We start from the raw sequence: 19,311 nt of genomic DNA, 5'->3' as shown, positions 1-19,311 counted from the left end.
AGCTATTTATTTTCTCCTCTTCCTCTGTCCTGCCTCAGCCATGCCGTTCTGTGAATCAGATTGAGGAGGTGTGCAAAACCATAGAGAAGACCATTACCAGACTGAACAGATCACAATTAACTCACTGGAGAAGGGCTGTGAAGTCATCGCTCGAATGTGTCGCCATTCATTTTTCGATTAGTTATTTCATTATGTTAATATTTTACGCTGTTTTGTTGTTTTCCTTTACAAATGCAGAAAGTAGACCCAGGAAGTTTCGTGTCGAACTCGAGAGGATGCATATCATTGCGCAACTTCTGAAGTGGGCGTGCCTGCAGACAATAACATTAGGTTTGTCGTAGAAATAGTGGTGTATTACTAGTAGCTAGCGAAACCGAAAATGTCTGACGACGAAATAAATGGATGGTGGCAACCTTATAAAAACAGCCAGCAAGCTGTCTAGCTGTTGCCGTAGACATCCTATGTATCACAGACAGGCGCGATAATATATATGTCTGATGAAAGAGTAGAGTGAAAAACATCTTTAAAACTAAAAGCAGTGAATTTTCAACAATATTTATTCTTATTTTGTGGTTGCTCAAAATGTGTTCCAAGTTTTTGACAACACAGTCAGATATTTATAAAAAAAGCAATAAAATCAGGCAACCACATGGTCAACTATGTTCATGAGGACCCCCTTTCCACCCTCCACATGCAACACACTAAATGCAACAAGGTCAAACAAGCTCCTGTAAGTTTGCTATTTTTTCAATGATTTTTACATATTTATTGATGTTGCTACTGTCACAACCATGACGTGTCAACACTGTCTCTTTTGTATAGAAAGAATTATTTTAAATTATGACCTAAATTTATGCATTTTAAGTAGAGGCCAGAGGCAGCTAGCAACAGAGGGAAAACAAGACGGCTCCTGTACACAACTCATGCATGTCATGTAAAAAAGTGTGTTTTTCACCACCGTCAGACACCAACACCGTCAGTTTTCCTGTCTGATGGTGGTGACACATAGTTTGACGGTGTTGACAAAAACAAACAAATCATCCTCAATGGAGGCTTGAATATAATTTATGATCACAATAAATAGTAATATGCCTTGTATGGCGGGCACGGTGGCATAATGAGCCGCGTTTCCACCAAAAGTAACTTTTAGTCCCAGGAACTACTTTTCAAGGAACTAAAAGGTTCCTTCAGCCCATTGTTGTCTGCGTTTCCACTGCGGTCTAAAGACCCGCGACGATTAGGCAAATTAGTCCGCTGGCGTATGAAAAAGCGACGTCGTCGTCGGGCTATCTATCGTATGATTTTTTTCTGTAACTCCATACTGTCACCGAAGTACATTATTTTCCAATAACGGGACAGCCCGGAGGGGCTTATTCCACTTATACAACGGGTTACCAACAATGCCTAGCCTATATATGGTTACTTTAGTATTTATTGATTTGTATCGACTTAATCACCTGAAATTTAAATATTCTTCCGCAGCCGTTTGGGGATATTATTTTACCGTTGTCAAACGAAACTCATTAGTAGTTCGACTTGGACCGTTGTTATGCAACCAACAGGATATCACAGACCAATATACAGATTGTAACTGTTTTATATATCCTCTCAAACACATTCATTATGTTTTTATGCGAACATTCACTTTCATGTCTTGACATCCGAGGCGACAGAATGCATTCACATTCCACAAATAAGTGGTAACAACATTTATAGCAGAAACCATGCACACGTCGTAAACAAATTGCTGTTGAATTAATTAATTCGACTCACATCGTCATTTACATGTAATCGCAAAATGACAAGAATAAATAGAATGAAAACTCGGACTTGCGTGAAAATTTAAATTAATATTGCAGTGGTACAGCCACCGTTTGCTTTCATCTTTTAAAGTTACTGCTAGCGGAGGAGCTAAATACTTGAAGTGTGCCCTCCAGATGCAAACCATGCACCATAAATTAGAATCCATATGTCTAGTCTTCCTGGTCTTTTTGTGGAATTGAAGAATCGCAGAGTAAAATTATGGCAGTTTCAAAAAGCAAAAGGGAGGATTACTAGAATTAACCTGTTATTTTACCCTGACAAAAAGTGCAGAAGGCGATTTTTTCCAGTTTGCTTTTACTGTATCCCCGATGTAAATTACACAAAACTACCGCATACCTCACATAACTGTGTCAAGCCTTTTGAGTCAATTATAACTGGCTAACGAAGAAAATCCGAATTAAAATATTCAGCAACCGAATTAAATCGTTTGAATGTTTTGGTACGTAATATGCTGTCCCAGCATGAATTCTTAATCTTTTATAAAACAGACTTAATGCTAAAGCAAGAAAACAACAGAAGAGCACACGTTATAATCCTCAACCTTAATTTCTCATCTGTAGACGTTGGCAGGCTATAACCAAAAGTAGGCTACTGCGTCGCATAACATAAAAGTTTGAATTCAAGTTATTATTTTGAAAATGATAAATCGGCTTGCGGCTGCAGATTTTTTAAAAATGGCGGTTGAAATAAAATGCTGCGAGTACGCGACCAATCAGAAATGTTCAGCGCTTGCGCCCCACCCCAAAAGTTCCGGTACTTTTGGAAAGTACTAGCCCCGAGCAGGGACTTTTTTGGGAGTAAAATAAAGAGCCCGGAACTTAATTTAGACCCTGGTCCCTGGGTGGAAACGCAGTGAGTTCCTCAAAAGGTTCCTAGTTCCTGGGGAAAGTTCCTGTGGTGGAAACGCGGCTATGGTTAGCACTGTCGCCTCGCAAGAAGGAGGTTCCGGGTTCGAATCCGGGTCCGACCAGATCCTCTCTGCGTGGTGTTTGCATGTTCTCCCCATGTTCGCGTGGGTACTCCAGTTTCCTCCCACATTCAAAGACATGCATGTTAGGTGCGCTCCTGCAGTTGCCCTTGACCAAGGCACTGGCCTCAGAACTGGAGTTGGTCCCTGGGCGCTCCACTGTGGCTGCCCACTGCTCCTAAGTAACTAGGATGGGTCAAATGCAGAGGACAAATTACCCCACGGGGTTCAATAAAATAATATCTTATCTTATCTCTTCTCTTATCTTGTAATGTTTCATTAACCTCTTTATTTATAATATACATAATTTTCCCTTTATTTCTTCCATACACAGGCCTACAATATTTACTTACTATATGTATCCCAAGTGACTAAAACCATGAATGAATTTAGGTGCACCATTTTATGATCATTTTCTAGAATTTCACCAAATTAAACATAATTACATTCATAGTCATTTTGCGCAATTTCATAGTAATTCCATTAAATTCTCACTTTCCTTTTATGTATTTTAGGAAGTTATGGCTAGGCAGCAGCTATCAGTGGAGGAGCGAAGGAGAAGAAACAGGGAATACCAGAAAAAGCAAAGAGAGAAAATATATAGTGAGCCAGAGTTAAAGGAGGAATGCCTGAGATAGGAAAAGCAAAGATGGAAGACGAGAGTAGAGGATGGGAAGCTAAAAACTATCAGTGATTTGAGGTGTAAGAGAAAGGCGTGGAAATGTAGACAGCAAGAGTCGAGAGCATAAGAGAAAGGACGCCCAGAAACTCCCCCAGATAGTCCATTGGATCAGACTATATAGGAGCCAGCTCGCAGTAGGCAGTTTATAGCAGGGGAAAGGGAAAGAAAGAAAACAAGAGCAAAATACTCGAGAGAGATGAAAGCTTTGAAAAATAAACTTCAAGAGATAATAAAAGATAGGAACAAACGTCACCAAGAATCACCAAGAAAAAAAACAGAGCAGATGCTACAGGGAAGCAAACTAAAAAACCCCTCCATCTTCCACAACTCTCATTCAAGAATTTAATCAAAACAAAAATAATTGACAGTCGCCCTGCAAATCTGCGCAAAAATCAAAGAACTTGACTCTGTCAGGCACGATTCTAAAGAAATATCGCCTAATACACCAGACAGTGTTGCCAATTTAGCAACTTTTTCGCTAAATTTAGCAACGTTTTGGCCATCCCTAGCGACTAAAAATCTTATTTAGCGACTAGCGACAAATTTGGCGACTTCTCGCAACTTTGGCAACCTCCATTCTCGTTGTTGAGCAACAGCAAAAATCACCTTTCACGGATTTGTGAATGACGTCACATCTACTTTTTCTAGTGCTCTAGCGTTGCCCACATTTATAAAAGTAATGACTGACCTATGTAGAATCAGCCACTGTAATTATACGGACGTAGATGTTCTGCAGATCTAACGGATACTACGCAGCTTGGCCAACGTCATTGGAGGGCAGGCAGACACAAAACCTACTCTATGCCTATCGCCATGCGTGGCTTAACATACTTTTTTTCATATGCAAATGATTACGTGGTGACGTCATACATATGCAGATTATAGCGACTTTTAGAGGAGGCCTTAGCTACTTTCCATAGAAAATAGTTGGCAACACTGCAGACAAAGCAGTTCGGGCTGACATACAACACACTGTGAAAGAGAAGGACTACTGACAACACACTGCGAAAGAGAAGGACTACTGACATAAAACCCACTTACATTCAAACAATATCCCAGATGGTTCAGGATTTCTACCATAATGCTACATGAATGACGAGTGACAACAGGACAAATTGTTATTTGTTGTACCAAATAGTTAAATAAAGTTGTTAAGCAAGGAAGCATTGACTTGAGTGGTGAAAAGTTTGGAATTCTTTGTTGTAATTAGGCCACTGCCACCACTGTCAGATCTGTGTCACCACCGTCAGGTCTCAGTCACCACCGTCAGATGGAACTTTCTTTGTTTTAAATTAATATGCTTACAATCTGTTCCTCCAATGCAGTTGATTTATTAAAGTAATTGTCTCTTTAAAATTAAAAATGTGGTTTTATATGTCCAAAATTGTTATTTTGAATGTTTAATGATAAAAGTTGCATGATGTAAGAGTTTTTAAGGAGTACATGTGAAATAGTATAAAAAATGAACAAAAGTGAATATTCAACATTTTACAGCATATATGTAATACATTACATATATGTAATGTAATATATGTGTACCTATGGTGTAGACACAATGATTTAAAAGCTCGAAATCTATATAAGACTAAATAAATAGGAATTATTCGCTTTTTATTGTGTCTGACTGTGTTGACAAAAACTAAGTAATGACAGGAAAAACACATAAATTATGAAAAAATGACAAAATCAGGAGGTTGCACCGAAACATTGCTTGATTGCTGAGACCTTGTTCTATAAACGTGTAAGTTTAGATTTCTTAACATTTAAAATTTTTATTTTCAAAATTAAAACCTGTTTTATCCACATTCTCAAGAATCAGTGATCAGTCATGAGAAGTGTTATAAAGTGCAATTCCCCTTTAATAGTAATAGGTTGCTGCATATGTACTAATCAACACCAGGAGTGATACCATGCTGAAGTCCACAAATGGGTGTGGACAAGTGAGAAATTGGAGATCCACTGACAGAAAAAAGATCTAATTTGGAACTTCTGGGTGGCTCATGACAGTGAATAATGGGGATCATGGGCTGTAGCATTGCCCTGGGAGCAGACCTTGGATAAATATATTTTAAAATATCCTTTGCACAATAAATAGCTATTATTTTATTAGTTAATAGTAGAGCCCGACCGATGCCAGATTTTTGGGTCCGATGCCGATCCCGATTTTGGAGAGTCCTAGCCCACCGATTACCGATGTTTTGACCGATATTTTGTCAAAAAGTGCAACATTTTCAAATCAATTTGAAAAACTTATATTTTATCAAAGTTTCTATATTTGAGAACATTTAACTTATAAGCAAACAAATAAATAAAAATAAACACACAAAGAACTTTTTGATAGATAAAAAATGTAAAAGATGATATTCAATTAAATATATATATTAACACCATCTTCAAGTGGTGTGAATTCAAAATAACTCCACACGTTGCTTTTACTCCTTTCTGTTCCAGCCATCTATAAAAAATTAATTAAAAAAAATCAGTTTTCCAGTTTCAAACATGTATTTTTATGAATATTATTATTATTGTTGTTGTTATTATTAATTTGTTATTATTATTTCTTAGTATCTATTCTCTGTAAATGAATGATATTTTCGTATTTTATTCCTACTACATGATCTCAAAGAGTAAGACTTTATCTAGCAAGCTTCCCTGTCCATAAGAATTCGGTGGTGAAAAAAACTACAATGCGCTCTGACGGGTGACTAGATGACACACACTCACTTGCAATAACGCATTAGCTGTTGACATAGCCTCATTATTTCTTATTATTTATTCTCAGTAAGTTAAATTAATTATAAATTATATTTTCTTATTTTATTCCTACTACATGATCTCAAAGAGTAAGACTTTATCTAGCGGAGCTAATGAGTGAATCAAGCGTAACGTTAGATGAAACTAAATTGACTGGATGAAATACGTAACGTGAGGCTTGTCCATAAGAATTTGGTGGTGAAAAAAACTACAATGCGCTTTTGTGCAGGTTACCCGCGCTAAGTGTTGGTTGATTCACTTCTCCAACAGCAATCCTTCTCTCATGTTATCACGACAAACCTAGATAACATGGCTTAAAATGATCCACGTTAGAAGTGTTTTATCAGTGTTTTTACTGTCTGGTTAGCTTGCTACGATGACGCGTGACTAGATGACACTCTCGCTTGCAATAACCCGTTGGCTATTGACACAGCATCATATAGTAGCTAATATCATTATCTCAGATTAAAAAAAACAAATGCGTTTTGATGACTTTCTGAAATGAGTAGCACCATTCATCAAACATGCAGGAACTCACAGAATTCCCATCTCTACAGAAGAAAGATTGGCGTTGACTCTCCGTACATTAGCATGTGAATTCAGCCCTCTGAACTCTCAACTGTGACGTAACAACTATGTGATATTTGGACCAATAGCTGACAGGGGGAGGTCGGAGAACAAGAGAATTCAGCCCTCTGAACTCTCAACCGTGACGTAACAACTATGTGATATTTGGACCAATAGCTGACAGGGGGAGGTCGGAGAACAAGAAAGAACTTTTCGAGAAGTTCTCCCTGGAGGCCATCGCACACTGCACCGTACGAACACACAACACCACGTCTTTTTGTTCATCAGTTGTTCTGATTGCTTCGTTTTGCTCAAAAAGTTCTACTTCGTACGAAGTATACTGCCTACTTAGAAGGTACCTGGTTTTCAGGTCTGAGAACATTCACTAGCTGAATGACTGAGGTGTGTTTTGGGTTTCTGTTAAGGACTTTTTGTCTGCCATTTTCCTGTGGAGTGTTGTTATTGTCCAATCATCCTTTCATTTGGTTTTGTTTATGTATACACAGAGTATGTGTGTCTATATATATAACCAAAAGTATCTGGACAACCCTTGGTCTAGGGCTGTTTTTCATTATTTGGGCTGGGCCCCTTAGTTCCAGTGAAGACAAGTATTAATGCTACAGCTGACATTCTAGACGATTCTGTGCTTGCCCAACAGTTTGGGGAAGGCCCTTGCCTGTTTCAGCATGACAGTGCCCCATTGGGCATGCAGTGAGGTCCATATAGAAATGGTTTTGTCAAGATCAATGTGGAAGAACTTGACTGGCCTGCCCAGGGCCCTGACCTCAACTCCATGCAACACTTTTTGGATCAATTGGAAAGCCAACTGCAAGCCATGTCTAATCAGTGCCTGCCCTCACTAATGCTCTTCTCGCTAATGGTGTAGCATTCACTCATTAGCCAGTTTTCAACTGGTTCAGTAAGGACCACCATTCTCACCTCTTCCCCTTTAAGAAAGAAACTCCCTGACATCAGCACACAGGAAGAGGAGTTACTTAGGACACCCTCTGGACAGAAACGCTTTCCCCTCCAAAGATGGGAAGGGAACCAGCCCCCTACTTAAGAGATAGAGACTACCTTGTGTGATGGCAGAGCTGACCAACTGCTCTCGTTGTTAGATTGTCTTTGTATTCACATTGAACCAATGAGAACTGATAATAATACAGGCAAATGACTGCTTACTCTGTTGCATATCTCTTTCTGTCTGGTAGGGGATAATGTAGACACCCCCTTAGCACTTCCTGCAGTCCTAGCTTCGGTACTAAAAATTATGTTGTTTTTAATATAGTGGAATTCAGCCAGGAAGTTGCATAAGAGCTTGCTGGCAATCTGAGCAGAGAAGAGAAAGGCTGCGGGAGTATGCACACAGAGACACCAGTACAGATTGGGATCCTGTCCAAATGAACACTTTTTAAAATACAGAGTGAAGTTTTGACAGAGCAAGAGAAAGTGGAGAGAAGAACTAACCAAGTAATTCTAATTAAAAAAAGAACACAACCATTCTGAATAATATTTTCTCTCTTGTTTCTTTTCAGTTTCATCTAGAACAGCAATGGAACCAAATCTGACATACAGCCAGGCTACTGAAAAAGCAAAAAATTCACTCACACGCTTTCCTTTGAAGAATGTGAGAGGAGTCCCGCTGAGGGAGCCCATCGCCCAAAACTTTGAGTCTGTTTGGGCTTTCTGCCCTGACCCTACTGACATCCTCATTGCTACTTATCCAAAAGCAGGTGAGCAACACGATGAGTGCATTGGTGAGCAAAATGAGGGAAAGGTGTGGAACTGTTTCTGACTATTAACACTTTAAATAATTGACTTTAGATTGGAGCAGTAATAATGTGCAGTAATTAATTGTATAGTCTACTATAGAACATTTCTAGAAAACATTCTTATTGTCATTTTCTTCTTATTGACATCAATATCAAAAATTGTGTTTTAGTTCAGTTAAAAACATTAAGGGGCAGTGGCTATGTACCTAGTATAAGTTGTACATTATTATTTAATGCAAGACTTTCCACAATATCCCAGATGCAGAACAGGGATTAAGACCAAGCTTCCGTATTGCTCCCAATTACTGTGTGCTCACCACCTTATTGGTCAGCTTGTTGATTGCCACTGCGGTGGCTTTAAATGCCACTTATGGAATACTAATCCTAAATTGTGCATTACAATGCCTAACACTGCTACTGACCAGGTTATATGTGAGACAAAGCAATGCTCAAAGGAGGAAAGAAATTAAATTCACAACTTTGTACACGTGTTTTACCATGCATCTATGCCAAACCTATGTCTTCCAGAAGCATTCACACTAAAATGTGTTTTGTTTAATTTGGGGGAAAAAAATTGTAGGCTATGACATTTGTCTATGTCTCCAAAATTGTTTTACTAGGTTTTTTTAAAGTTATTAAGAAAACACTATTAAGACAAAATAGTCTATTTTGTTTCATGTTTCGCGGGGGCACTTGCAGTACCACTCAATAGCACATGATAATATTGGGGGGACGATCTGATGTTTTCTCAAAGTTGTAGTGAGGGGGGAGGGTCCGTGTCCCACATCCCCCCAGGATCAACGCCCATGCATGTTTGGATAAATTGAATGCTTCTGCGTCCAATGTACCAGGTGGATGCTGGTGCACTCAGTTGCTCAGACTTTCTGTTTGACATTCCACCCATGCTTACTTTCCCTCTTATCCATGTGCTGGGAAAAAAAATCGTTTTTGAGGGTCACTAAATCACTAATTGTATGATTAGTCAGTTTACTGTGTTCATCCACTGTCTATGGGGACCCCACAAGGATATCAACTGCAAACCACCTTTAAATCCTTGAGGGTCATATGTTTCAGATTGTCCTACCTATGATTCTCAACAACATCCTGATTTTGCATAGGGTTCAAGACAAGTAGTAAGAAAGATGTATGAAAATGAAGGCTTATTAATAACACACTGATAGCTATAATTAAGAGCCAGTTGACCACAAAGTAATTGGGCCTATTCCATAAGCACTCTAGCATTCTTTTTTTTTTTGCCATTTTCTCCCCAATTTAGTCATTATACCAATTCCCCATGTGTATCACAGTCCTGGGCGATGCGCTATCCTCTGTCGGTCTGGGGAGGGTGTAGACTACCACATGCCAGCCTCCTATACATGTCGAGTCACCAGCCGCTCCTTTTCACCTGACGGCGAGGAGTTCCACTGGGAGAGGGTAACGCGTGCGGAGGTTCACGCTATCTTCCCTAGATCCCCTGCTGAACAGGCACCCTGACCAACCAGTAGAAGTCGCTGATGCAAAGCTCAGGACTCATACTGTTTCTGACCATTAACACTTTAAATAACTGACTTTATATAGCCTCCGATACTCACTGGATTCCCACCCTCGGACACTGCCAATTGTGTTCGTAGGAACATCTGACCGAGCCAGAAGTACCGCTGCTGGGGATTGAACCCATGGTCTCTCCGGTGGTAGGCGAGTGCTTATACCTCTACACTACCCAGACGGCCTGCGATCTAGCATTCTGATGTAAATATAGAAGCAATAATGTGTAGGCTTTGTTGTAACTCTTGCATTCTCTGATATTTCCATAATTAAAATAACATAAAATGAGGTTTTCCAATGCTCTGCTGTCACTATGATGTGAAATTTAAATGATAGTGGCAGAGCACTCGCCCAGTGAGGGGTGAAACATAAATGTTTTTCGGAACTAGCTCAAGGTTCTCTGCGAATCAACTGAAAGCAATTGGGATGGCAAGCATGCCATCCCGCCAAGTTACGCCTTGGCGGGGGCATGCCCCATACCTATACAGCACTGAGAGTTTGGCACTTTTCAGGGTTCCCCACAGAAATAACCACAACAGCCACAGACACTCAGCCCTTAAAAACATTAAATTCTGTACATTCTCACCCCATTTCAACAGACAGAATTAATAAACAACTTCACATGTCCACACAATAAAGCCCCAAACTAAGGGGATTTTGCGTTTTCTCCTCCACCTCCTCCTCATTCTTCTTATTTTTCCTGCAGCCTATCCCACTAACAACATGTCTCCCCATTGGACATTTTACCGACACCAGCCAAATCTTCACCTACACGACCCAATCAAAAACTTGCATACACACGCAAAATACCCATACCTTTTTACTCTGGAACATTTCCAGTTTAAACAGCTAGTCTGCCTGTGGCCTAGTGGGCAAGGTTACAGTCTTGGGAACACAGGGTCTTATGTTCAAGCCCAGCTAGGAACATGTTTCTTTAACCTGCTTTTACCCTCACTAATAATTGTCTACTACTTCTCAATTATTGCTTTTGCACCATATCTACCCACCGTTCACCGAATGTATACACTGCATTATGACGTACCGTCTGCACGTTCAGTTATTAACCGGCTATAATATTGAAAAACCATATGGATTGAACGGGAGCTCTTCTGTGCTTACTGGCCTGTGTTCTTCTTTAAAACCACGGACAGGTTTGCTAATGATTTTTCACGCATTGCATAGCTATGTCATGGTGCTGCACTAACAAAGTCACAGACTGGGAAACCAGGATTGAATCCCGCCTCGCCCTCAGGCAGATAATTTCTTCTTTTACACTAACGTTTTCTTACGCTTATATTTGCTTTACCAAAACTCACTCACGGCCACCCATATGCATTTCATGACGGTAAATGTATTCCTTTTATTAAACAGTTACACCAGTTCACCACTGTGCCATTTTTACTAACTATATTTCTTCACTCGGCTACCGTACAAAACCTTCTTATCGGCAAACGACACGTTTCTACATTCATGTTACCTCGCCCTGTTCTCTAATAATAATAATAGATTTATTTTATATAGCGCTTTTCATGAACTCAAAGACGCTTTTCAATAGGTGGTACATACATACATACATATATACATACATAGAAACATACAATTCAGAAGAAGAAAAAAATCTATCTATCTAGCCACATACAAACAATGACTACGTATGTACGATCTGCAACTCACCATGAAAACATTACATTTCAAATCACGACTCACTCATAATTATAACTACTAGTACTGAACATGAGAAAAAGCACATCAGTGCAATAGATTTCACACGTTACTTAACCCTCCACTTAAACGATTACTGAGTGACCAAGTGACTTGAAAGAATTGAGGAAATATTGGATAGCATTGCTTTGGAATACATCTTATTTAATTTCGGTGAGGCAAGATAGCCTATGTTGTTTGTAGTACCGTAACTTGGTGTCATTTTGATATCAATACTTAACGGCAGGCGTGGATTTTGGCAGTCTGAAGGAATGAATTATAGACGGTGTATGCCTTGTATGTGTGAGTAACTTGGCATTTCTGTACGTTGAAAACGTGTTTTTATGAGATCCAGTTGTACACTGCAATGAATTTTCCATAAACTTGTGTTGCAGCTAAATCCCTGTTAGTATGGTACTTTGGAAGACTGTCTTTTAAACATTTGCATTCTAAAAAACAAAGATACACCACAACCCACCCTAATGTCTTCAGAATGCACAATCTATTAATACAATTTAATTATCTTAATTTCTGTTCATAGCAAATGAGCGAACAAATGGCTTTTTAGTTTAAAATCAGAGTTTGTATGAGATTGCTGTCCAAACTCAAAATGGCTGGATTTGTTTCAAGAGCCCGCTCAGCAGCTGGCATTTTTTTTAAACCGTAACTTTAATTCCTAAATGCAGTTGAAATAAGATCTGTTAATTTCTTGTTCAAGTTGGATGAACTGCACTGCCATGTAACTAATGCATTTCAGTTAAGATGCAGCATGGCAGTGATATTATCATTCCTAAAAATATATTTTGTTGGATTGTTTCACTGTGCTGTGCTGTCATGCAGCTAATGCATTTGAGTTAAGATGCAGCATGGCAGTGATATTATCATTCCTAAAAATATATAATATTTTAAAATATATATATATAATAAAAAAAAATATTTTGTTGGATTGTTTCACTGTACTGTGCTGTAACCGACTGTTAAGTGGTTATGAAAATGAACATGGCTTTGTTCATGGATTGTGTTCATTAAACATGCCTGGAATTTGTTAATAGCCTAGATTCCCTTTACACAAATTTGCTCGTTCCCTTAATTTGAAGGCACTTAAGTGCTTCATATGATTTATCACTTGCATGAATTTAATCATCCAGAGTGAATCATCCTTAAAAGAAGGTTGCTGCTATGTGACTATTTTATACTTGTCCTGCATGGTCATTTTGAACTTTACAATGTAGCTAAATGAGTGATCTATGAAAGCTACACTGACCTGGTAATTTTCAATTATGTGGTTTATAGGTCGTTAAAAATGATTTGTTCTTTTCTGTCATTCTGTCCAATTCTATTTCATGTAGGAACTACCTGGACTCAGGAGATAGTAGACCTGTTACTTCACAATGGAGATACAGAGGCATGCAAGAGAGGGCCCATAAATATGAGAAGCCCATTCCTTGAGATATTTTCCCACCCTCCCATCCCTTCTGGTACTTATCTCTTTGTTATACTGTGCGTGCGTGCGTGCATGTGTGTTTGTGTGTGTGTGTGTGTGTGTGCGTGCATGTGTGTTTGTGTGTATAATACAGCCTGCAGTTATACTGTGTTACCATCCTACAGAATCCTGCAACATTTTGTTACACAGTGGGGTGGTCACTGCATCACATGCGAATGTAAAAAAATAACCTGGCTTACAACCTTTTGAATCCCTGAGCTCAACTAAAAGAAAGACTCACAAAATAAGAACATAAACAACAACCAAGATACCACTATCAAACAGTCTAAAAGGTCCAAGCGACAGAGAGCAGGGACAGAGTCCCCCTGCCTTTAAGCCGGGCTGACACTGTAAATGATTCTACTGTTCTGCCAGGTAATAGACACACCTGAGGTGTTGAAATTACAGCACCTGAAACACTGGAGCAGTCTCTGTGCTCCTCTTCCCTCATGATGCCACATTGTCAAAATCCTTCTCTTCAATCTGCCCTCTCTGTCAGGCCTAGATCTCCTTTGCAAAATGAGTCCACCAAGGTTAATCAAGACACACCTGCCAATCCAGCTTGTACCTGAGGGATTCTGGGAAAATAAATGCAAGGTAAGGTAAAGACTGCCTTTACGCATTATGAGGACAGAATAAGTGTACTGTCTTGTGTATGTAATAGTAACTTTAATTGATTTTGCCTGCCCCTGCCCCTCACTCTCACAACTATATTGCCCAGGTGATCTACACGGCCCGCAATGCCAAGGACAACTTGGTAAGCTACTACCACTTTGACAGAATGAGTAAGACCCAGCCTGACCCAGGATCCCTCGATGAATACATCCCCAAGTTCATGAAGGGAGATGGTAAGTGAAATTTTATCTTCCCTTCTTTTTCTGAATGCAGCTGCCAGAACTGGATGATGCTGTTAAGAGTCACAATGAGGTTGATGGGACTGACAAAGCAGAAAGATATCTGTGATGACTTGTAAAATGATGCCAGGTAAATGCAGGTGCCTGGTAAGTAGCTACAGGGTGCTAATCTAGTAGTATGAAGCAAACAGGGTTTTTACGTTATAGCATCATAAATGGTATCACCAGTCTCATTAATTAGAGGAATGGTATTTCATAGATAACTTGCTTGTGGCCCCAATCTATTTACCTTAACATTTTGCAGTCAGCCATTTTGCCAATGCATATTGTATGCAGTTGATATTGTAAAACTATGAAAGCTTTCAAACTTCCTTAAACGCCTGACCGTCCTCCTACTGAAAGACCCTTAAGTGCAGTTGCAATGAATGAGTAGCAGTTACCACAGGTTATCCGGTAAAAACTTGATGCTTGAAAATAATCAACAATAAGTATTTATTGATGTTCACACATTTCCATACCATGCTTTCCACTGTATTGAAGTCCAACCATTGACACTTGTTTGTGTTTGCATGTGTGTGTGGTGGACACTATAATACAGAGAGAAAAAAATAGAAGTAGCATTAATAACTGTGTATGAATTTTAATACCATGATACCAGTACATAAATAAGAAATATAATTATTAATGTAATTATAACAACACTACATTATCAGCAATAGATTTCTACAACCTCAATGAAAAATGTATAATTAAACTATTATCCAATATGTTAAAATTAACTCACTGCAAATATAGTAGCATCAAATGATAGTAACATTAAGAATTTACAAGACACAGTTACCAGCACATTCAAAACCTGACAAAGATAGGAAAATACGTGGCAGGAACACTGGTGCAGAGAGCATTATTCAGCATTTAGCCTGCGTAACCCTAAATTTGTCATTCATGACATAAAATTTTCAAAAAAACAATTTCAGGTTGCTAGTTTGTTCATTTAGGTCCATTATCAAGATGGAATTTCCTGTCATCTGCTCCTTATGCACTAGGCCTACTTGGCAATTGAAAAAATGTAATAACATAGAATGGAGGATCAGAACCAAGCCCTTACAATACCTTGTAAAGGCACCACCCTCCTATGTCCAGTGCAGTAAACTGGCCAATTAACAGTCACTTTCCAAAAAACAAGCAGTGCAGTTATGAAGAAAATACAGCTCTGTCTCTATTAAGTGACAGAGCTGTATTACCATTCAACACATTAAAGGTAATACAGTTTTGTTTAAGAAACAATAAACGAAACTGTCCAGACCCACGTCACACCTGTACAAAGTGTCATCAGTAAAACTTGGCTAACTATATAGCTAGCTAGCTATGGCATGTCCTCACCTCTGTAACGTTATTTGTTGTCCACCGTGTGACAATACATCTGTATCGGTGGTACGCGCTAAGTAGGTTAAGTAAAGTAGGCGAAACGCCCTGACATTCAAAGTGATGATTTTGGGAGATGCATCTGCGCATGCGTCCTACTAAACGAAGCACCACCTGCACGTCCCTCCAAATGTCCCTCTCAGGTTGTCCGTGAGTGAGTGAGTGAGTGACCACAGTTTGCCATGCATAGCCGACGGCGGCAGGTCCTGCGCGCCGTGGGAAAAATGAACAGCTGCCACTCAAGACACCTTCAACTGACACTGTATCTCTAGTACAGAAACACTTTTTATTTGCTCTCTTCTTCCCATTCACAGTGGGATGGGGCTCCTGGTATGACCATGTCAAGGGTTATTGGGAAAACAGAGAGAAAAGGAATATACTCTATTTATTTTATGAAGATATGAAAGAGGTGAGTTTGTCTTGCAGCCACTCCCCATATGTACCCACCAGGAATTAGTGGTTTCAATCCTGTTGTCTGCATCCCCATATCATTCTACCATTCCTCCAGAATCCTCAGCGGGAAGTGGAACGCATCAAGCAGTACCTGGATCTGTCGGTCACTGATGATGTAATAGCGCGCATTGTGGAGCACACGTCTTTCAAGGTCATGAAGGACAACCCCATGACCAACTATACCTTTATCCCCACGTCTATCCTTGACCATTCCATCTCTCCTTTCATGAGAAAAGGTTTGTCTCTTTTTATAATGGTTGACATTTATCAGCTTCTATTTTCAATTATATTATGAGGGGTTTGGCTCCTCAGATTCAAATATAGAAGTTATAAAACTTTTGACTCTTAAGCAGTACACATATGCAATTTTTCCGCATTGCATGACCATGTCTGGATGCATCGGGTGAAATATTAACTATGAGATTAAATCAAGGTGAATTCAGTCCTCTGTAATTCGGGTGGTTTAGGAGCTTTAGGTAATGAGAGGTGATTGCACTCGATAAGAATAAAGGGATGGATCAGAGGTTGGATGCTATGGTTAGTGTTCAGAGTACTATATAAACAAATGTGCTTGTGTGCTAGGATAACCGCATCTCTCTCTTGCAGGGGAGGTTGGTGACTGGGTCAATCATTTCTCTGCCTCTCATTTGAAGATTTTTGATGAAGATTATGAGCGACAAATGAAAATGGCAAACATTCCCTTTAGGACAAACTTGTGAAGAAAGTGCTGAAGTAACCTTTACGATGCAGGACATTCTAGGCACTTTAGCTCATGCAAAAGTATTAACAATGAGGATGAGCAACAGCCAAATTAACCAATGGAAGTGAGGGGAATTTTGTGTGTGCACTACACTATTTGAAAGTTATAATGTTTAATGTTTAAAGTATTGTATTTGATAACAGTATCTGTGATTTAAGTACAAGCAATCTGTTAAATATAATATGTTGATCATAATCATCATAAGATTAGTATTTCCAGGTTATTCAAGAACTACTCTTATGATTTCAAAGTGCTTCATCACAGCCACTTCCAATGTGTAATACCTATCTGGATGAAGCTCAGCAGCCATTTCATACTTGCATGGTGACTACAAATCAGCTGAATTAGAAAGGCAAGGAACCTATCCAAGTACTGCAATAATCCAGTTCAGCCGATGTGACAATGACAGTTAATGGGTGGAATTTTTACTGGCTTGAAGAAAATTTGTGGTAAGATTTTGAGCTGACTGATGCACACAAGTGATCATTGAATGATTAGTTAAATATGGTTTCTATTTCTTACTTTATTTTTCCATTTAAAATGTCCATTTCAGGTATTCCATTTTCCATTTTAGTCTTCGATTTCAGTTTCCATTTTCAAATGGCCAATTAAAGTTTTTTGACATTTCAAGATCAATTTTTTATATTTTCATTTTAACTTTAACATTTGATTGCATTATGGTCATTCCTAGTAGCCTATTAAATAAAAAATAATAAAAAACTTTCTCTGGCTCAAATTTGTACAAGACATCCAGAGGCAAACTGCACTTCCTTGATTTCAAAACAGCGTTTTACAAGCCCATGGAGACAATGCATAATGTGCCACACAATGGCCATGCCATTGGGGGATCTGTTGTTCTTCATGATAAGCAATCGGTGGATTTACAAGATTGTGAAAATGCCTAAAAGTTGTGTGGTGGGTTGTACAAATAACAAGAACCCAGAACCCAGATCTGAAGATTTATGTGCTCTTGTGCAAAAAGAATTAGGCAATGAGGCCTTGGCATAGATTCTCTGGACAAGTCTCTGGAACTCTACTTGAGGGATGGAACACCATTCTTACAAAAGATATTCCCTCATGCGGTGTTTTGATGATAGTGGTGGAGAGCGCTGTCTAACACATTGGTCCTAAGATGTTCAATTGGGTTGTGATCTGGTGACTGCGAAGGCCATAGCATATGATTCACATTATTTTGATACTCATCAAACCATTCAGTGACTCCTCGTGCCCTCTGGATGGGGGCATTGTCATCCTGGAAGAGACCACTCCCATCAGGAAAAAAATGTCTCACTTACTACCTTGTACTTACTAACTTCCAATTCCTTTTACATTAAATGTTTTAAAATTGTAATGTCTAATTTATCACACTTTTGATATTTGTTTTGCTGTTTAATGTCCCTAATTCGACACCATTGTAAATGAGGATTATTCCTCAATGGGTTCTCGAGATGAAATAAAGGTTGATTAATTGATTGATTGATTAACTGATGTGCCGACTCCACATTTTAACTCATTGAGACTGTTAGGGCAAGCATTGATATCAAGAACTACAATATTAGTTAGATCATCATTTCCGCCGTTCATGTGAGGGTATGTACATATCAAAAGTAACATTTTTACAAGAAAGAAATGACTTCATATGAAGAGTCTCAAAATCATGATGTCGCTTAACAAGTTACTGTCTCTTTAAAACTTTCTATTACTGTATGATGTCCTATGATGCTATGTGACAAGGGAAGATCAAGATGGAAACAAGTTAGTCTGTTCTGTGACAAAGATAATTATATTGCTGATGCCCCTGCATGTCACAGTTTTGCCAATGGCTGTGTTCCAAACTGTAGGCCTATACTTGTGTTCTATTTTCTTGCCTCCAGATACACTTACAAGACTACATGTATAGAGTGTAAGAACACTTAAAATCTGTTCAGTTTGAAATTACCTCTAACCTTAGCAAGAAACGCATCAACACTACAAAAATACGAAAATAAAATACACTTAGACTTGTACACAAAATCCTGCCTTCTATTGTCAATTTTCTTGGCTAAGTTAAAAATTTGTATTCACCCTTAAATACAGAGAGAAAATACAATGGCTACTTGGAAAGGAAAGCATGAAAAAATTGTTTGAAAGCTGCAGAACTGTGTAAGAACTATAAAGGAAAAGTGGTTACCTGGTTCTTACACAGTTCATTGTTCAAAGCACACTTTGTTTTTTCTGTACTCCCAAGAACAAAAAAGGAGCCTCCGGTGAGGTGAAATCTTGCATTCTTGCCTTGTTGCATTTTTGACTTTGGAAGGCACTCGTTCTCCACACTTTTGGCTTTCCATCGTTTTGGTAAAGGCTTATTTTTGTCTCATCTGTCCACAAAACTTTGTTCCATAGCATTTTTCCTCTCACAAATTTCAGAATGACTGAGAAACTAAATTTCCCAAAAGTCTGTGTAATGCCGGTTGACACTGGTGACCTTTATTGGTTCACTTTGGACTGGGACAATTCAAATTAACCATCCTGTTGTGACAAAAGT

The 19,311-nt window shown here is 38.9% G+C and overlaps 1 protein-coding gene across 2 annotated transcripts; it reads left to right on the top strand.

Moving 5' to 3' along the window:
* Positions 1 to 652: 652 nt before the first annotated feature.
* LOC118220260 (sulfotransferase 1C1-like) lies at positions 653 to 18,271 on the top strand. 2 transcript variants are annotated; one of them, XM_035404049.1, is made up of 8 exons: positions 653 to 730; positions 8,330 to 8,527; positions 13,162 to 13,290; positions 13,795 to 13,892; positions 14,017 to 14,143; positions 15,889 to 15,983; positions 16,083 to 16,263; positions 16,634 to 18,271. In XM_035404049.1, the coding sequence occupies exons 1-8, from the start codon at positions 706 to 708 to the stop codon at positions 16,744 to 16,746; spliced, it is 966 nt and encodes a 321-aa protein (XP_035259940.1). In that variant the 5' UTR covers positions 653 to 705; the 3' UTR covers positions 16,747 to 18,271. The 2 variants fall into 2 exon arrangements, with proteins under 2 accessions (XP_035259940.1, XP_035259941.1); XM_035404050.1 differs by lacking the exons at positions 653 to 730; positions 8,330 to 8,527 and adding an exon at positions 11,068 to 11,262.
* The last annotated feature ends 1,040 nt before the right edge of the window (positions 18,272 to 19,311 follow it).

This window comes from Anguilla anguilla, chromosome 2 (genome assembly GCF_013347855.1).
Source record: "Anguilla anguilla isolate fAngAng1 chromosome 2, fAngAng1.pri, whole genome shotgun sequence".
Taxonomy (NCBI): Eukaryota; Metazoa; Chordata; class Actinopteri; order Anguilliformes; family Anguillidae; genus Anguilla; species Anguilla anguilla.
This window is presented reverse-complemented; position numbering and strand designations above follow the sequence as displayed.

Coding starts and splice junctions, on each gene's coding strand:
- LOC118220260 (XM_035404049.1), top strand. CDS start 706: ATGCAACAAGGTCAAACAAGCTCCT. Junction 8,528..13,161: donor TGCTACTTATCCAAAAGCAG/GTGAGCAACACG, acceptor TATTTCATGTAG/GAACTACCTGGACTCAGGAG. Junction 13,291..13,794: donor CCACCCTCCCATCCCTTCTG/GTACTTATCTCT, acceptor CCTCTCTGTCAG/GCCTAGATCTCCTTTGCAAA.